The following is an 18813-nucleotide window of genomic DNA, read 5'->3' as shown; positions in this document are numbered from 1 at the left end:
AGTTTTTCTGTAAACCCCACAGGTCCGGACTCATCCCGCATGACGGTGCCGCGCGTGGGCACAGCGTAAGAGAAGGAAACTATAACCACTGGTCTAGTGGAGAGTCGTCGAGGAGAGCTGACCGCTCAGAGGACGCCGAACCAACCGCACGCGAACCACTCGGGACGGCGCTAGGGGGCTGGAAGCGAAGGACGTGAGGGGGTGTGGTCTACAATGGCGGCTCCGCCCTCCGGAAGTCCTTTGCTCTGTCTAAGCCGGTCGGCCCTTGTCCTAATATGGGCATCCGGAAGTGGTTCGCGGCGCCGCAATACGTCACTACACCCAAATTTAGCCTGGGAAGTCGGCCCTGCTGCAGTGGCGGGAAGCCTACACGTTGGTGTGGGGGTGTTCCTTAAAGGACCAGCACAGCAAATGAAAGACAATATTAGAACTTTATCCTTTTGCAATTAGAATCAGTTTGTTTTTTTTGGTTCGTGGCACAGAGTGGAACCGTTGACTTTTTGTGTATCTCTTTATGTGTGTGCTGAGTGTGTGTGTGTGTGTGTGTGTGTTCGGGCGCGCGTGGGAATCGAACTCAGGTCGAGGCTTGGCAGCCAGTAACTCTACCCACTGAACTCTCACAACGGCCCAGATATCTTTCTTGGAGTAATTCAGCTTTCCGGGGTGCGAAGGCAGGACACTTTGGTGTCGGCGGGAAAGGGTTGGCAGGCCCTACAAAATTGGAACTTCCATGGCACCGCGTTGCGGGAAAACTGGAAGATGTATAACGCTGAGCGTGAGGACAGCAGTCTCGTTGTGAATACAGGCGATTATAGGGGAGCTCCCTCCAGGTTCAGCCAGCGTTGTCGGCGCCCACTTTCCACCCTTGTCCGGGAGGATCGAAATAGAAAGGCTGGAGGCGTCAGTTGCCTCTTCCGCGGTAGTACGATCATTCGTTTGTTTAGTAAATATGGCCTCAGGTGTCTCACCTGCGGAGTGGAGGTGAGGGGTCAGAGACATTAAATAAAGAGAAAGCTCAACAACCCCGGCGTGTAGTAACTACTTAATGAGTAGCAGCGTTTTTACTGTTCCGAGAATATTAATTAGCTGGCCGGTAGGCGCGAGGAACAGTGCCCTCGGGGAATATACCCCGTTTCCGGTCTTCCCCACTGCAACGGGAAGATTACCACCCCCACCACCCGTTGGTTAGTGGGTGGGCCTCATCGGCTGGTCCGCCCGTGAGTCCGAGAACCCAGACCAACCTGGGGTCTCAAGGCGCAGTGGGGGAAATTCTTCCTTGCCGGAGTTTAAATCCATTCTCCTTCAAGGCGTAAATGTATTTCTATTTCTTTAAGAAGTCGCTGGCCACTGGAAAGCCCGGATGAGGCCTTCTGATTGGGCGTGGCGTCTCGGTGACGTCATCCGGACTATATTAAAAGGCTCCGGCACGCTTCCCCCGCCGGAACTTCTAGCTGTGTACCTGACTGTTTAACTTTGTTCTCTGGGCAGCACCTCCTGTCTCACTCCATTCCCGGCTCTCCTCTACGTTCTCGTCGAGCAAGCATGGAAGTGCAGAAAGAAGCGCAGCGCATCATGACCCTGTCGGTGTGGAAAATGTACCACTCCCGCATGCAGCGAGGTGGCTTGCGTCTCCACCGGAGCCTACAGCTGTCCCTCGTCATGCGCAGCGCTCGGGAGCTCTACCTCTCAGCCAAGGTAGAGCCCCACCAACCCGAGTTCCCGCCACCCGGCCGGACCCTTGACCCTCGCCTGCACCCACCGCGGGAAGCCGAAGCCGTAGTGAGAGCGGCGCCCCCCGACGCCGAGCAGCCCCCGGAGCCCATGGACACGCAAGAGGAGGCGCTGCGAGTCCAGGAGACCCCTGCGCTGTGTGACCCGTCCCCCGCCAGAGTCAGCCGCAAGCGCCGGAGCAGCAGCGATCTGAGCGACGGCGGTGACGTTGGACTGGTACCAAGCAAGAAGGCCCGTCTAGAAGAAGTGGAGAGGGAGGAGACGTCGGAGGTAGCCGATCGCCTGCAGCTTCCTCCCGCACAAACCGAAGGTGCCTTCCCTAATCTCGCCCGCGTCCTCCAAAGGCGCTTCTCCAGTCTCCTGAACTGTGGGCCCGCCGTGCCCCCGCCGGCGCCCCCCGCGTGCGAGGCCAAGCCAGCCTGCCGCCCGGCCGACAACATGCTCAGCGTGCTCGTGCGAGCCGTGGTCGCCTTCTGAGTTTTCCGAGCGGCGTCACCGGAGCCGAAAACTCACACCCGAGGCCAGGGCCGGCTGGGGAAAGCCGGCGGCCCGTGAAGAAGAGCCGCGGCCCGAGCTGCCAGAGGCCCGGGGGAAGGACCGAGGAGCTGGCGGCGCGGGCGCCTTCTCCCAGACGTGTCCGCAAGGTGCTGTTAAAGAACTGACCCCTCCCTGGCTGGGAGAAGGGACACCTGGATCTTGAATCTCAGGGTCGGACTCCCTTGGCCTGGCTGCCCTTTCAAGGCCGTTTCACTAGCCGACGCGTTTCGGCCCCTACAAGTGGCACACTTGTGCAAGCGGCCCTGGTTGCGTCATGGGGCAGACGCGGGTGCTTCCTGTTGCCTTGTGTGGGTGTGGGGCCTGGGAGGAGGCCAGGGTGTGGACCCGCCCTAGGGACTGGGAAGTGACTTGAGTCACCTCGCCCCCACAGGCTGCTATGGTTGAGCCGGCCTTCTGCTGAGAGCCTGGACTGAACCGAACAAATCTTTGTGCGGTCAGCGGAGCGTCTGGAGACCCCCGGAACTGTCAGCGTAGACTGATCGCCCGGCGTGGACCAGGCAGGACTACTGGTCGCAGTTTCTGTCCTCGTCGGGCAGGAAGGGAATTTTTTCTGCCAGCGCGTTTATGAAGTCTGTTTACGTTTCCTATGGTGGGTTGTGTTCAACCCCCATCTACTTGGCGTTTTACAATGTCAGCTAGAAAAATAAAAGATCGTCCGAGCAAAGAACGCTGCTGTCTGGCTTGCTTCTCTGGAGGGGGGAGGGGCGGGGTTAAAGGGTCAGAACCGGCAACCGCTCCTTAAGCCTCAGGAACTGGTTTGACCAGGTGCCGAAAGGAAGGGAGGTCGGGTCCCCATTTCTTAGCTTAAATTCGCAGGCTGCTGCTTAAGCTAATCCTGTGACTTGGGGGGGATTCCTTAGAAATTAGTATACACTCGGGGACCCAGCGAGTAGGGAAAGTTTACCAACATTTATGGGATACTGGGTGCAGTGTTTGAAGAGAAGCTGGAGAATTTTAAATGATAGCGTTCTCTTTCCCTCCCCTCGACTAGAACGCGTGGAGTGGCGGTGACTGAACTTTGAACATGCCCTTATCCGATTTCTTTTAGTGCCGCTTTATGGCTCAGGCTGATAAGTGCTAACTTCTAAGTTACCTATCTAGGCCGGGCATTGTGGCACATGCCTTAAAAAAGTTCTACCTCTCAACTAAGGTAGAGAGGCCCACCAGCCTTTAATCCAAGCAAAAAGCAAGGCAGAGGCGGGCGGATCTCTTAAATTAGAAGCTAGCCTAGTTTTCGTGGTTAGTTCCAAGTCCACGCAAGCTGTAGTTAGCCTTGATCCTGTCCAGCAGCTCGTTATCCAAACAACACATAGTAAACTAATTCCTCTCCTTTGGTTTCAGACAAGCTCTAGGCATAACCTAAGGGCGGAGCGGGGGTGGGGGGGCCTGGAGACCCTAAGGACAAAGGAACCGCAGGTGCGGGAGGCTTAAGGAAAGCGCGCCCGACAGCTGGCCCCTCCCCCTCGGGCCTCTTCTGACCCCGGGGCTGAGGGCGGGAGGAGGGGGTTTGCGGTGGAGTGGCGGGCAGACAGCGAAACTCCCTGGAGCTTCCGGGGCATCCCAGCCCCCAGCCTCTCCTCGCTCCTGGGAAGTAAGGGTAAAAGCAAGCGCTACCAGGAGTCCCAGCGGAGCCTGGCTACCAGAACTCCTGATTTCTAGTTGAAAATCTGAAGGATCCCTAGCCTCGGTCACTAAGTCTAGATGCTTGAGTTCTCGGGGGCTCTTGGGCACACAGGAAAGTGGCCAGGCCTGGGAAGTCCCTGGTGGCTAGGGAGGGGGCCTTAGAGCACATCCTGTCCCAGGAACCGCAGGGCCCTTCCTTCCCTGGGAAGTGGTTTGTCCGACCCCCATTCGGACTCCGGCTTCCGGTGCCGCAGCCGCTGTGGGGTGGGGACTGAAACCCTGTTCCCTACACGTGCTAACCTTTTCTTAGGAGGAAACCATCTCATGAAAAATTGTCATTATCAGAACCTGTACTCCCAACACTTGAGAGTTCAAGTCTAACCTAGACTGTCTCATAATAAATCAGTATTAAATAGGGTGTGTGTGGTAACCCCAGGAGGTTCAAGGTCATTCTTAGCTTCGCGGTTTGGGGCCAATCTAGATTCTATGAGACCTTTTTTGTTGTTGTTTGTTTTTTGAGATATGGTTTCTCTCTGTAGCTTTGGAGCCTGTCCTGTAATTCACTCTATAAACCAGGCTGGCCTCGAACTCACTGAGATCCACCTGCTTCTGTCTCCTCCCGAATGCTAGTATTAAAGGCAGGTACCACTACCGCCCGGCTGCATGAGACCTTTTTAAGACACTCAAAGCCCTGTGATTACTGAGGAAATGCTAGATGAGTAACCTTAACTTTCAGAAAAACTACCGGAAAGTCTCTCTGAATCATAAACACCCCTGAATCGGAAGCCAGCCTTGCTGCTGAGGGAGGTGCTAAAGGTTCCGTCCCCAGCACTCCCTCCCCCCCCCCAAAGTAAAAGTACAAGACTGTATGCGAGGTCTGGAATCAGCCCATTAGTTTCAGTACAGGGCCTTTGTGTTTATTTATTGTAGAGGTGTATGCGCGTATTGTGTTATTTTAAGACATACTGTCCCAGGCTGGAGAGGCGGTTTAGAGGCTGGTCCTGGATGCTTTTAATCCCAGCACTTGGGAGGCAGAGGCAGGTGGATCTCCATGAGTTCGAGGCCAGCCTGGTGTACAGAATGAGTTCCAGGACAGGCTACAAAGTTACACAGAGAAACCATGTCTTGAAAAACAAAAACAAAAAAACAAACAAAAAAAAAAGAAAGAGCACTGACTGCTCTTTCGGAAGGCCAGGGTTCAATTCCCAGCACCCACATGGCAGCACACAACTGTCTGTACCTCCAGGGCTTCTGACACCCTCACATAGACACACATGAAGGCATAACACCAATGCATATAAAATAATAATAAATAAATTCTAAGAAGAGAGATACTATCTCTTGGGCCCGGACTGTCTTGGAACACCATCTTCTGGGTATTGTAGTTGAAGTGCTCCATCTGGGGATGGAACTCCGGTCATCCTGCTTACATGCAAGCACTCAGTGGACTGACCTATCTCCACTCCATTCCAAATCACACAATTCCAGTGATATAACAATTACCCTTCCTAGTCTCAAAATCTCCCAACCTTCCTCCCCAGGCTGCAGACAGCAAGCATCTACTTTGTGTCTTGCCTGTTGTAGACAGCTCATGTGAGGGGACTCATTCACAGCCTAACCGCTTTATGTCAGGCTTCTCGCGGCCACATCACGTCTTGTGGGTTCATCAGCCGTGTAGCACACAAAAGAGCCGTGTGTCTAAGGTCCGCGTTTACCAGCCATTCTCCACTGTGACTGCTGTGCATGTGCTATGGACATGTGCAGAGATAGCTGTGCAAATGTCTGCTTAACTCTCCTAAAGATGTACATTTATGGACTCTAAAAGAACTTTTAAGATTTATCTTCTGTGTATGAGTGTATTGTTTGCATGCATGTACATTTACCATCACATGGGTAGCTGGTGTCATCAGAGGCCAGAAGAGGGCATCAGATTCCCCATAACTGAAGTTACAGATGGTGTAAGCTGCCATGTTAGTTCTGGGGAACAAGCTCTGGTCCTCTGGCCAGTGCTCTTAACTGTGGAGCCATCTCTCCATCCCCTGCTTTTAAGGTTTATTTTTTTTTTGAGGGGATTCAGGGAGGGGGCATTCCAGACAGGGTTTCTCTGTGTAGCCTTGGCTGTCCTGGAACTCACTCAGTAGACCAGGCTGGCCTGGAATTCACAGAGATCCCCCTGCCTCTGCCTCCCGAGTGCTGGGATTAAAGGGATCACTGCCCATCCCTGCTTTTAACTTGTAAAGGTTTGTTCAGTGCTGTCCCCACGACCCGTAGGGTGGAAGGAGGAATTGGTTCCTCCAAGGTGTCTTCTAATCCCCACATGCCTGCACACACAAACATACACAAACATTAATTATTTGGGGTGAGGCAGTGAGTGTTCTGAGTGCAGAGGACAGCTGATGGAGTCAGTTCTCTTCTTTACCATGTGGATGCTAGGGATACAACTCCTGGTTTTTGATTTTTTTTCCCAAGACAAGGTTTCTCTGCATAGCCCATTCTGGAACTTGCTCTGTAGACCAGGCTGGAATTTGCTTCGTAAACCAGGCTGGCCTTAACTCACTGACATTCACTTACCTCTACCTCTCAAGTGAACTCCTGTGTTTCTGTGTTTTTTGGTTTTTGGTTTTTTTTTTCGAGACAGGGTTTCTCTGTAGCTTTGGAGCCTGTCCTGGCACTAGCTCTTGTAGACCAGGCTGGCCTCGAACTCACAGAGATCCACCTGCCTCTGCCTCCCGAGTATTATAAGGCATGCACCGCCACCACTCGGCGGCTTTCTTGATTTTTGAAAAACCTAAAGACAGGAGTTCAGCCGGGTGGTGGTACAAACCTTAAATCCCAGCACTTGGAAGACAGAGGCAGGTGGAGCTCCGTGGGTCCAAGGCCAGCCTGGTCTACAATAGCTAGTTCCAGGACAGGCTCCAAAGCTACAGAGAGAATCCCTGTCTTGCGGGGAGCGGGGGGGGGGGGGGGGGGTGGTCAAGAAAGCCTTAGAAACAGAAACAGAGCCACATACTTAGCTAGACCCTGTTTCCTTTTTTATAATAGAATCTCACATAGCACAGGTCAGAAACTGGCTGTGTAGCCAAGAATGACCTTGAACTTCTGGTCTTCCAGCCTCACAGGGGCCCCTCACTGGGAATGGTTCTAGGCAGCCGCTCTATCGGCTGAACCCCTGCCTCTGTGAGCCCCTGCTTTTGTGCTGTGCTGGGATCTGGTTTACTGGTTACATAAATTACAAACACTCAGGAAGTGATTAAGAACAAATTAAACACAATCATTACTAATGACCATTACTGGGGGCTGGAGAGATGGTTCCGCAGCTAAGAGCTTATACTGCTCTTCCAGAGAAGCCAACTTCAGTTCCCAGCACCCACATCCCTGTAAGGCAGCTCACAACCATCTTTAGCTCCTGTCTCAGAGGATTCCATGCCTCTGGCCTCTGCAGGCACCAGCACTCACAGGAACACACACACACACAGTTACACATAATTAAAAATAATAAATCCTTCCCAGAGAACTTGGACAACAATGAAGACAATAAGAGAGACTTACATAGATCTAATCTACATGGGAAGTAGAAAGTAGAAAAAGACAAGATCTCCTGAGTAAATTGGGAGCATGGGGACCTTGGGGGAGGATTGAAGGGGGGAGGGGAGAGGCAGGGAGGGGAGCAGAGAAAAATGTAGAGCTCAATAAATATCAATTTAAAAAAAAAAAAGTCCTAGAGGCAGGCGGATCTCTGTGAGTTCGAGACCAGCCTGGTCTACAAGAGCTAGTTCCAGGACAGGTTCCAAAACCACAGAGAAACCCTGTCTCGAAAAATTAAAAAAAAAAAAACCACAGAGAAACCTGTCTCGAAAAAAACCAAAAATAAATAAATAAATAATAAAAAAAATAAAAAAAGGTCCTTTAGTTGCAAAGCAGAAAAAAAATAATGATTCTTTTAGAAAATGATCTAGCTATTCATCTCAGAATGCAAAGTTGCTTTTGGTGAATTAACGTCCGTATGTAACTTCCTTTGAGGTTTGACCTTTTTTGGGGGGTGGATATAGAATTTATTTAGTGGGTATTGGGAACAGCATAAGAGTAAGGGGTTATGGAGGGGTGGGGGAGAAGGGGAGAGAGAATGGGGGAATTAAAGAGACGAAAGAGGAAGAAAGGGAAGGGAGAGAGGCAGAGGATGGAGGGGGGGATGTCCCTTTAATGTTTTTCTTGGGTGTTTTTGTGTTCATTTTTGTGTTTCGTTTTTTGAAGCAGGATCTCAAGCTATGGAGTCACAGAGGCCAGCAGGGCCGCCTTCTGCCCACCGAGGTTAACTACACGGAGCCACCACACTTGCTTTGTCTGATATTTGCCTTGTGTGGTTGTTTTTTGAAACAAGATCTCACTGTGTCGCCCCAGCTGACCTGGAATTCCTTATCTAGACCAAGCTGGTCTTGAACTTGCAGAAATTCACACATCTTGGCAAATTTTAAGTGGACTGTTACTCAACTCTGGGGTCTTTTTCTGCTTGTTTTGTATTTGAAACGAGGTCTCATGTGGCCCAGAGTGGCCTCTGATTCACTATGTAACAGAGGATGGACTTCAACTTATGCTCCTCCTCCTGAGTACTAAATTACAGATGTGACCAAGACTCATACATGCTAGGCATGGGCTTTACCTACTGAGCTTCATGTCCAGTCTCAGAGACAGAACTCAGGGCCTCCCACATTCTGATAAGGGATCCACAACTCAACTACATCCCTAGTCTCCCAGTCTCCTTCCTTTCTTCTGTTTATTTATTTGTTTATTTAGTTTGTGATTTTGGCTTACTAAATTGTCCAGTGTAGCAAAGACAGGACTTGAACCCTGGTCTCTTCTGCCTCAGCTTTCCCACTAGCTGGGATTACTAGAATGAAGTTGCCACCACACTGGTCTGATAGTCCATTTGAATTATTATTGTTCATATCATCGTGGAGAAGTGTGCCTGAGTATATGTGCATGCATTGCGTACTTGCAGGAGCTCTCAGAAGTACGAAGAGGCATTGGATCTCCTGAACGGAAATTCCAGATGTTGTGAGAGGAACACATATCCTTACCAAGAGCAGTAAGTGCTTCATTTGGTGGGAGGAGAGGGGGGCTGTGGTTCGAGACAGGGTCTCTTTGTGTAGCCCTGGCTGTCCTGGAACTCACTCTATAGACCAGGATGGCTTGGAACTGAGAGATCCCACCTGCTCCTGAATGCTGGGATCAAAGGCACGTGCCACCACCGCCTCTCTCCTATCTCTCCCAGGACATTGATGTCCCCCGCCCCTTTTCTTTTCTTTTCGTAGATGAGGAAACTGAGGGAGGATGTACTTGCAGGAAAGCGAGGGAATAGACATAATTCCCCTCTCCTGTTTAAAGAAGAGATGGCATCGAGGTCAGCTTCTGCAGTCGGGGATGGGCCAGGCCACAGGTCGTGACTAGTCTGAAGGAGGAAGTGTCCAGACCGGTTTCCAGAGTTCTTGGACTCCGGCGAGCCCCACTGGCCTAAGGCGGGGAGACTGCAGAACCTGGCTAGCAGTTCGCGGGGTGGAGCCCGCACTTGACTCGGCGAGGAAACAAGTCAGGGGCGGAGTTCCGGAGCCCAGGAGTCAGTCAACAGTTCTAGGGGGACGCTTACGTCACCCAGAGACAGGGTGGGACGTGCAGACTTCGCCCTTGCGTGCAGTAACCTGCGCCTTCCGGGAACTCCTGGCCCCTCTTCTCGAGCGGCTCCTGCGGTGGCCAGGGGATCCCCCTCCAACTCCCGAGCGCGCCACAAGGTCGCGAGCGTGGGCCCTTGCAGCGCGGGAGGGAGGGTCTGGAGGCCCAGGGCGGGCAGAGGTGGAACCGACAGGTTTGCGAGAGCGCGAGACTCAGATGCCCCGTGTGGCTTTGAGGGCTGCTAACGCTCCTGCCGGCGCCTGGAGGAACCCAGCATGTCACACCTGTGTCCTGGGAAACCCACGCCCACGCTCCCCTACGAGAGTTTACCCAGTAGCCTGTTAAGCTGAGCTTGGGTCTCCTCAAAATCGTGTCCAGAGAAGCTAAGGTCCTATACGTCCTCCTTTCTGTCTGACCCTTCCAGGAGCCTCTCAGTTCACGGCCCCTCCCTGCGCCTCTAGTTTTCCGACAGCCTTCAGTTTCCTGGCCTGTGGGCCCCAAGGCCACCCCTCCTCCCAGCTAAGAATCTGGGCACTGAGCGACCCCTCCCCCAGGGCCCTGCCTTTCCAGCCCGCCGTCGCCACCCAACTGGCACCAATTAATTTCCTCCCCAGCAGGTCCACTCACATCTGGCCTCCAGCTGCTCGCCCTAGCCCTGCGGGTGTCTGGGGGTGGGGGGCTCCCAGAGACGCTCCCAGTTCTTTCCCTGAGCCCACCCACGAGCCCAGGCCACCCCACCGGGTCAGCCGGTCCGAAAAGGCTTCCAGATCTCTGGAGTAGAGATCTGAAGTCGGACCGAAGGGGAGGTGAAAAGCTTTCGGATTTCTAGATGCGTGGTGGGGGAAGGGAGGAGGCAGGTTCTCCCCGGTACCCGAAAGCCACAGACCAAAACCTTCTGGCTTCCAGATGGAAACTGGGGGAGGGCTCCTCCAACTCATGGGCTGTCCCGGACCATGCAGTGACAGGCGTGCCCCCACCTTTCCAGCCCGCGCCAGGCTGCTGGGTTTCCTTTTCCTGTTTGCCCTCCCCAAGGGCTGGCCTGGAGAGAGAGAGCGGGGCCCCTTTGAAGGGGCTCCTGGGAGGGTCTTCCAGGAAGAGGAGGAGGGGACAGACTGGAGAACAATAAGGTCTCTGTGGCGGGTGGTGGAACAGGCATCCTGTTAACCCTTGCCTCTGAAGGTGGCTTTGGGGAGCCCCTCCAAGGCCTGGCCTCTTTGGGAAGGGGTGGCTCTCCTCGTTTTGGAAAGTGATGAGGACAAAGGAGCCTGCGGTCAGCTGGATTCCCTTCCGTGGCTTCGGGTAGGAACGCAAGTCACACGAGAGTGCACTGGGCTGGGTTGGTAGCTTGAGTTTTAGCGCCAAAGTCGAGACCTTTCAACCCCTAAGTGGCCAGGCTCAGCCACCTGTCTCAACATGTCAACTAAAGTAATGAGTCAGAGGTGTGAAAATGGCCCAGCAGTCTTAGTGTGCAAGCATACATAGGGACCTGAGTTCGAATCACAGCACAATGTCAAAAACAGGGAAAAATTTGCAGCGCTGTAAGGGGTGAATACCGGGTGATCCCTGGGGCCGACTGGTCGTCAGCCCAGCCGCAGGTTCTTGAGAAACTGTCTCAAGAAAAAGAGTCAGAGTGTAGAGTCCTGGTCTAGACTACACATGGAGAAGGGATTTAATTACCTCACTGAAAAGAACAAACAAAGGGTCTAGGAACCCTACATTCATCTGCCATTGAAGATGTGGGGCACCCGGCCCAGCACATTTTAGGTTTAAATACAGAAAACCCGGAGCAGGGTCAAGAGGGTTGCATGATGTAGTTCTGCTCGAAGTATGGCCTCCCTGCTCTTGTCTCAATTCTGGTCCTTATCACTTCAACAAGGAACGGAGCCAAGGAAATCCCACTGTGGCAGGCCACATGCTGAGGAAGTAGCTGGGTTCTTGTGTTCCAGGACCAAGCCCACAGGTTAGAAGAAGAGGAGACAGCTTATTAACAAAAGGAAAATGGGCTTCAGAGACAGTTCAGCAAGGGACATCCTTATAGAAGACCTGAGTTGAAGTCACAGCAACTGTCTGTAAAGGGGAATCTGTCTGTTGCCCTCTTCTGGGCCTGAAGGGAAACTACACACATTGCAGAAACCTACACACATACATATACACGCAAATCGAAAATCCTAGCACAGCAGATCTCTATGAGTTTGAGGCCAGCCTGATCTACATGTGAAGTTCCAGGATAGCCAGAGCTATATAATAGACCTTGTCTCAAACAAAGAGAGAGAGAGACAGAGAGAGAGAGAGAGAATGAGAGAGAGAGAGAATATCTTCTTATCATTGGGCTAGGCATAGTGGTTCCACTTTTAATCCCAGCACTCAGGTGGATTTCTGAATTTTAGGTCAGCCTGATCTAGATAGTCAATTCAAAGCCAGCCAGGCTTCATAGTGAGACCCTGTGTCAAAAACCTTCAAAAACATAGTTTAGTCTCCAGATTCCTTTCCAAATTCAACATCTCACTAACCAGGGAACAAAAAGCCTCAAACAGTGAACAGTTTAGGGTGCAGTCACGTCACGTTCCCCTGTAATTCTCTGACTCTGAGGCATGAGACAAGCAGACAATGCTCTTAACTGCTGAGCCATCTCTCCAGCCCCTCCCCCCAAAACAACCTCTATTGGGGGCTGGAGAGATGGCTCAGAGGTTAAAGCACTCACTGCTTTTCCAGAGGTCCTGAGTTCAATTCCCAGCAACCACATGGTGGCTCACAGCCATCTGTACTGAGATCTGATGCCCTCTTCTGGTGTGCAGGCAAACCTGCTGTATATATAACAAATGAATCCTAAAAAAAAAAAAACCTCTGTCACTGAACATACAAATATTCCTTTCTGTTTTTGGAGACAGGGTCTCACACTGTAGCCCGGGCCTACAATCCCGACATTCCTTTAACCTTGGCTGTAACTACAGACTGGAGCCCCCATCACACTTAGCCCCATTTTACAGGGACAAGGTGAGTAAGCTCCAGTTCAGCAAACGCCTTCATCCTCTTAGATTCAGGGCTGAAGGAGGGTGCTGGGTTCCGACCAGTGCACTGGCTGCAGTCTCCTGCGCAAGCTGCTGGGGCTCTCACTAAGGCTCTTCCGCAGCCTCACCTCAGGTTCTCAGGTCAGGAAAGCCCTCTTGCACTACAGGGCACCTCCGCTTTCTTGGTCTCGCCAGTTTCTTAGATCCTTCCCCTGGGTGCCTTAGTCTCCTCAGCGTGAAAACCTCTCACAAGGCCAGTTTGTGCACATGCGGCCCACAGGCCCAAAGAGGACAAAGGCATTTGTTTGTTGAGTGACTGCTGTTTGAGTAAAACCAAACTCATGTTGCTGAGCACAACGAGAGAAAATTAATTAAGGGAAAGAAAATAATGGTTACGACCTGGGATCCCATCACTGCAGAGACACAGCGGTCTCTCCACAGACACACAGCGGTCTCTCCACAGACACACAGTGGTCTCTCCTCTCTACAGACACACAGCGGTCTCTCCACAGACACACAGCGGTCTCTCCACAGACACACAGCGGTCTCTCCTCTCCACAGACACACAGCGGTCTCTCCACAGACACACACAGCCGTCTCTCCACTGCAAGGCCAGCCTGCGCTACGAAGCAAGTTCCAGGACAGTGAGGGTTATTACACAGAGATATCCTGTCTTGAAAAAGAAGAAGAAGGAGAAGGAAGAGAGAAAGAAGAAAAGAAAGAAAGAAAGAAAGAAGAAAGAAAGAAAGAAAGAAAGAAAGAAAGAAAGAAAGGAAGGAAGGAAGGAAGAAAGGCCAGAGAACTTTGAGAACGTGTGTTCTTAGGGAAGCCTGTAACCTCAGTACTTGGGAGGTGGAAGCAGGAGGCCCAAATCTTCAAGACATAGTGAGTCCAGGTCTGGACTGCATGAGATCCAGCCTCAAAACACAAATAAAAAGGACTAGAGAGAGGGGTTACCGAATCTCTCATTCTTTTTTTTTTCATTTATTTATTTTTTTTTATTTTAATTTTTTTTTTTTTTTGGCTTTTTGAGACAGGGTTTCTCTGTAGCTTTGGTGCCAGCCCTGGAACTAGCTCCTGTAGACCAGGCTGGCCTCGAACTCCCAGAGATCCACCTGCCTCTGCCTCCCGAGTGCTGGGATTAAAGGCGTGTGCCACCACCGCCCCGCCGAATCTCTCATTCTTGGTTGGTGTCTAGGTTAGCAGCCTAACCGTGGCCTGCCACACAGGAAAGCCTGAATTCATTTGTTTGGCCCATTAGACCTGAGAGACTAGACTGCCAGGTACACAGGGCTTGGTTGAGGTCTGCTCGCTCCTGACCTCGTCACCTGAGGGCTCTTGGCCCCTGCTCTCTCATGAACCTTGCCTCTTGGTTCCCAGAAACTCCTATGAGCTTGCAATTACAGTGATTCCCAGAGAAGCTGCAGCTCTCTAACCAGGGTGGGGCAGGGTAGGAGTCCAGGGACTTTCTTACCTCCAGGGTCAAGTGCTGGGAGGGGCATCGGAGACTGTACCCAGTCCTGAGGTACTGGGGACTTTCCTGGGAGACTGACTTTACAGACAGCTTCTGGGCTTTTCTTTCCCTTCTCTCTCTTTCTTCTTTACGATTCTTTTTTTTTCTGCCCAAAAGAAATAGCAGTGTATTTAGTACACTGCATGGCGATGGGACAGTGATTACCGGCAACAGGAGTCCAGTGATAACTACCAGAAGCATTCTGATCAACTGGAAGAGTTCTTAGATTTTGTTTTCATTTTATTTTAGAGCTAGGGTAACCATGACTCATCTGGAACTCCCTGAGTAGCACTCGGTTGTTCTCATTTGTTTGTTTGTTTTTCTGAGATGGGGTTTCTATGTGTGACAGCTCTGGGTGTTCTGGAACTTGCTTTGTAGACCAGGCTGGCTTTGAACTCACAGAGACACACCTGCTTCTGTCTTGGGTGTTGGCATGTGCTACTACTACCTGGCTTGTTTTTTTGTTTGTTTTTTAATTTTTTTCTGTGTGTGTGGATGTTTTGTTGCATGTATGTCTGGGCATCACTTGCATGTCTGGTGTCCTCGGAGGTAAGAAAATGGGCGTCAGATTCCCTGGACCTGGAGTTACAGGTGCAGGTGCCTGTGAATGACTGAGTAGGTGTTGGGAATCCATTCTTGTCCTTCAGGAGGACAGCCAGTGCCCTTAAACATTGAGTCGTCTCTCCAGCCCCATTTGCTTGATTTTGAGGTAGGATCTCATTTAGCTCTTGAAGTCTATGCATGGATGACCTCCAGCAGGCAAAGCTCTGTAAGTTCAAGGTCAGCCTGGTCTACAGAGTTCCAGGACAGCAGAGCTGTTACACATCCTCCTGACACAACCTAATTGCAGGGATTAACCACAGCTCTTTCCTTAACTCATGGCAATCCTTCTGCCTCAGATCCACAAGTATTGAGATTTCAGGTGAGCACCATCAATTCCAGCTGTCTACTGAATTTTCAAAGTGTTGTCATGTGGAATTCCCTTCCGACATGAGCTGGATAGGAAACCAGGTCCCACCGAGGGAGAAGGAGCATGGCTGCCCAGGCTGCTGCCCCAAGAACCCAGCACCTGGTCTGTGCTACTGAGGCTCTCTCACTTTTGCTGCCAGAGTGAACCGCTTTGGGGGAGTGGCTAAGGGAAGCTCGCTGAGCAAGGCCTTTTATTTCTACACTTCCTCCACTTTCTTTTTCTTTTCTCTTTTTAAGATTTTTGTTTATTATGTATACAGTGTTCTTGCCGCATGTATGCCTGCAGGCCAGAGCACCAGATCTCATTATAGATGGTTGTTAACCACCTTGTGGTTGCTAGGAATTAAACTCAGGACCTATGGAAGAACAGCCAGTGCTCTTAACCACTGAGCCATTTCTCCTCTGTTTCTCTCTCTCTCTCTCTCTCTCTCTCTCTCTCTCTCTCTCTCTCCCTCTCCCTCTCTCTCTCTCTCTCTCTCTCTCTCTCTCTCTCTCTCTCTCTCTCTCTCCATTTTCAAAGGCAGCATGAGACTTCATAATATATATATTATATATATATATGTATATATATTCCTAGGTGGTGGTGGCGCACACCTTTGATTCCAGCACATAGAAGGCAGAAGTAAGTGGAGCACTGTGAGTTCAAGGCTATCCTGGTCTACACAGAGAGTTATAGGATAGACAGAAATACACAGTGAGGCCCTTCCTTTAAAAAAACAACAAAACAAAACAAAACAAACCCAAAATGTTAGCTGGGCGGTAGTGGTGCATGCCTTTCATCCCAACACATCTCTGAGTTCGAGGCCAGCCTGGTCTACAAGAGCTAGTTCCAGGACAGGCACCAAAGATACAGAGAAATCTTGTCTTGAAAAACCAAAGAAGATAAAATACATACATACATACATACATACATAAATACATAAATACATAAATAAATGAAATGTTCTTGGGAGCGGGGGCATGAGGGAGGTGTGCACATGCCATGCTGTGCACCTGGAAGGTCCAGGGACAGCCTTGTGTAGTCTATTCTCTCCCTTGTCTCCCCTGCCCACACACACACACACACACACACACACACATGCTGTGCACCTGGAAGGTCCAGGGACAGCCTTGTGTAGTCTATTCTCTCCCTTGTCTCCCCTGCCCACACACACACACACACACACACACACACACACTGCCTACACACACAAACACACACACAAACAAACACACAAACATACACACACACACACACACACACACACACTGCCTACACACACATGCTGTGCACCTGGAAGGTCCAGGGACAGCCTTGTGTAGTCTATTCTCTCCCTTGTCTCCCCTGCCCACACACACACACACACACACACACTGCCTACACACACAAACACACAAACACACACAAACAAACACACAAACATACACACACAAACACAGCTCTTTCAGCGCTCCCTGTCTCTAATCCCAGCACTCCAGGGGAATCTGGTTTCAGGCCAGCCTGATCTATAGAATAAGTTTCTGGACAGCCAAGAAAAACCCTATCTTGAAAAACAAAAATAAATAATAAATAAACTAAACCAAACAGAAAACCCACAGCTCTTACTCAGAGGGATAAAGGAGATAGTTTGCCCTGGAGCTAAAGCTAAGTGACCATGGACCAGGAAAGTATATTTATGCTTCCCCAAATATGATGTTCCAGCATGGAAGTAACTTCATTGAGTTTTTTTTATAGTAACAGAACAAAGGAAGCTATAAATCAAGGCACTTTCAAAATACATTGGTGGTGGGGCTGGAGAAGTGGCTCGAGCAGTTGTGAGCACTGGCTGCTTTCCCAGAGGACCCAGGTTCAATCCCTAGCACCTACATGATAGCTCATACCTGTCTGCATCTCCAGTTCTAGGGCTTCTGATACCCTCACACAAATATATATTAAGGCAAAACACCAATAAACATAAAATACTAATAAATTATGTGTTTAAAAATACATTGATGAGGGCTGGAGAGATGGCTCAGTGGTTAAGAGCACTGCCTGCTCTTCCAAAGGTCCTGAGTTCAATTCCCAGCAACCACATGGTGGCTCACAACCATCTGTAATAAGGTCTGGTGCCCTCTTCTGGCCTGCAGACATACACACAGACAGAATATTGTATACATAATAAATAAATAAATATTAAAAAAATACATTGATGGGCCGGGCAATGGTGGCGCACGCCTTTAATCCCAGCACTCGGGAGGCAGAGGCAGGCGGATTTCTGTGAGTTCGAGACCAGCCTGGTCTACAGAGCTAGTTTCAGGACAGGCTCCAAAGCCACAAAGAAACCCTGTCTCGAAAAAAAAAATACATTGATGAGGTAGGTGATTAATCCCAGCACTCAGGAGGCAGAGGCAGGCAGATCTCTGAGTTTGAGGCCAGCCTGGTGTACAGAGTGAGTTCCAGGACAGCCAGAGCGGCACAGAGAAACCCTGTCTCAAAAAAATCAAGAACAACAACAAAACATTGGTGGAAAATTAAGTAGGCAGTTTCATCAGGTGGCGAAGTCGCATCTGTGGGCCTCAGATGCTGCCTGGTGGCTTTGCAGTTCTTTGATTGGTGGAGAATAGGCTTCTGTTAGCTATACATTCTAAAGGTTTTATCTGTCAGGTGTTAGGTTTGACACAGAGGTGGCTGAGGAATAGCTGTTTCATAGGCTAAAGGCCACGCGAGATAAACCGTAATTAGGTTCCCTCAGTATTCCAAAGTCTGAGTAGACCTTGACATTTCTGTCAGTTGAACACCTGTCAGACACTTGTTTATAGGAATTCTCTTATCCCTTCCGCCTTGAATATGAGCCCCAGGGACTGAACTTCGGACTCTAGACTTCTGTGGCGAGTGCTTTTGTTCACTGAGTCATTGTGTCAGCCCTGACACCTTGTTTTTCTGCTTGTATGGAGGACTTGCTATGACCCATCCAGAGTATCACACCCTTGGCTTTTAGAGTTGCTTGTCCTGAAGGGCATTGGGAGGACTCAGAACTGAGGTCTATCTGATTTTAATAGGCCCTTCAATTTCATCCAAGCTAGTCAAAGAAACCCAGATTATTTCTTCCCAAGCAAGACCTGTAATAAACATTAAATATAAGTCTTTTCTGTCCTCCCCCACCTGGCTCTGTCAAATACTATAAAAATAAAAGTCCCCCCTCTCTCCCAGACAGGGCTTCTCTGTATAGTCCTGGTTGTCCTGGAACACACTCTGTAGATCAGGCTGGCCTTGAATTTAGAGATCTGCCTGCTTCTGCCTCTGGGTGCTGGAATTAAAGATGTGTACCACTACCAGCAGCAAAACTTCTAAAATAAGGAATTCGAATGCTTTATCTTCCCGCTTGTAAAGCCTTTGTACAGATATTTTGCTCTCCTTAACATGGCCAGTATTAGAGAAGCTGGGCATGAGAACAGTCACGTGGGTTCTGGCGGGGGAGGGGAGATGAGTAGCTACAGGGAGGGAAACCTGTGAACGGGAGCAGCCTGGGAGTTTAGGGTTGAGGAAGAGGTGGGAAGGGCCAGGATGTGAATAGGAACTGGGAGAGTGGAGGCTAGCACTGACTTTGGCATGCACCATAGGTATATGTCAATAGGGAGCCAGAGCTAAGGAAGGGGTTCTTGCTGGCAGAAACCATTTCAGAGGTTCCTGAGGAATGCTGAAAATACCCAACAGCAATCTTATAGTCGAGCATGAGCTGAGCAAGTCACTGGAGCTACCCTTTTGGGGTGCTTGGGGTTTCCCTTCAG

General features: G+C 50.5%; 1 protein-coding gene across 1 annotated transcript; it reads left to right on the top strand.

Annotated features, from left to right (window-relative positions):
- Window positions 1-1423: 1423 nt before the first annotated feature.
- Ier2 (immediate early response 2) lies at window positions 1424-2956 on the top strand. Its single transcript, XM_075976693.1, has one exon. It carries the CDS (start codon window positions 1543-1545, stop codon window positions 2206-2208), a length of 666 nt encoding a protein of 221 aa, XP_075832808.1. The 5' UTR covers window positions 1424-1542; the 3' UTR covers window positions 2209-2956.
- The last annotated feature ends 15857 nt before the right edge of the window (window positions 2957-18813 follow it).

Source organism: Microtus pennsylvanicus, chromosome 6 (assembly GCF_037038515.1).
Source record: "Microtus pennsylvanicus isolate mMicPen1 chromosome 6, mMicPen1.hap1, whole genome shotgun sequence".
Taxonomy (NCBI): Eukaryota; Metazoa; Chordata; class Mammalia; order Rodentia; family Cricetidae; genus Microtus; species Microtus pennsylvanicus.
This window is presented reverse-complemented; position numbering and strand designations above follow the sequence as displayed.

Excerpts from the sequence above, each read along its gene's own strand:
- Ier2 (XM_075976693.1), top strand. The coding sequence starts at position 1,543 with ATGGAAGTGCAGAAAGAAGCGCAGCGCATCATGACCCTGTCGGTGTGG.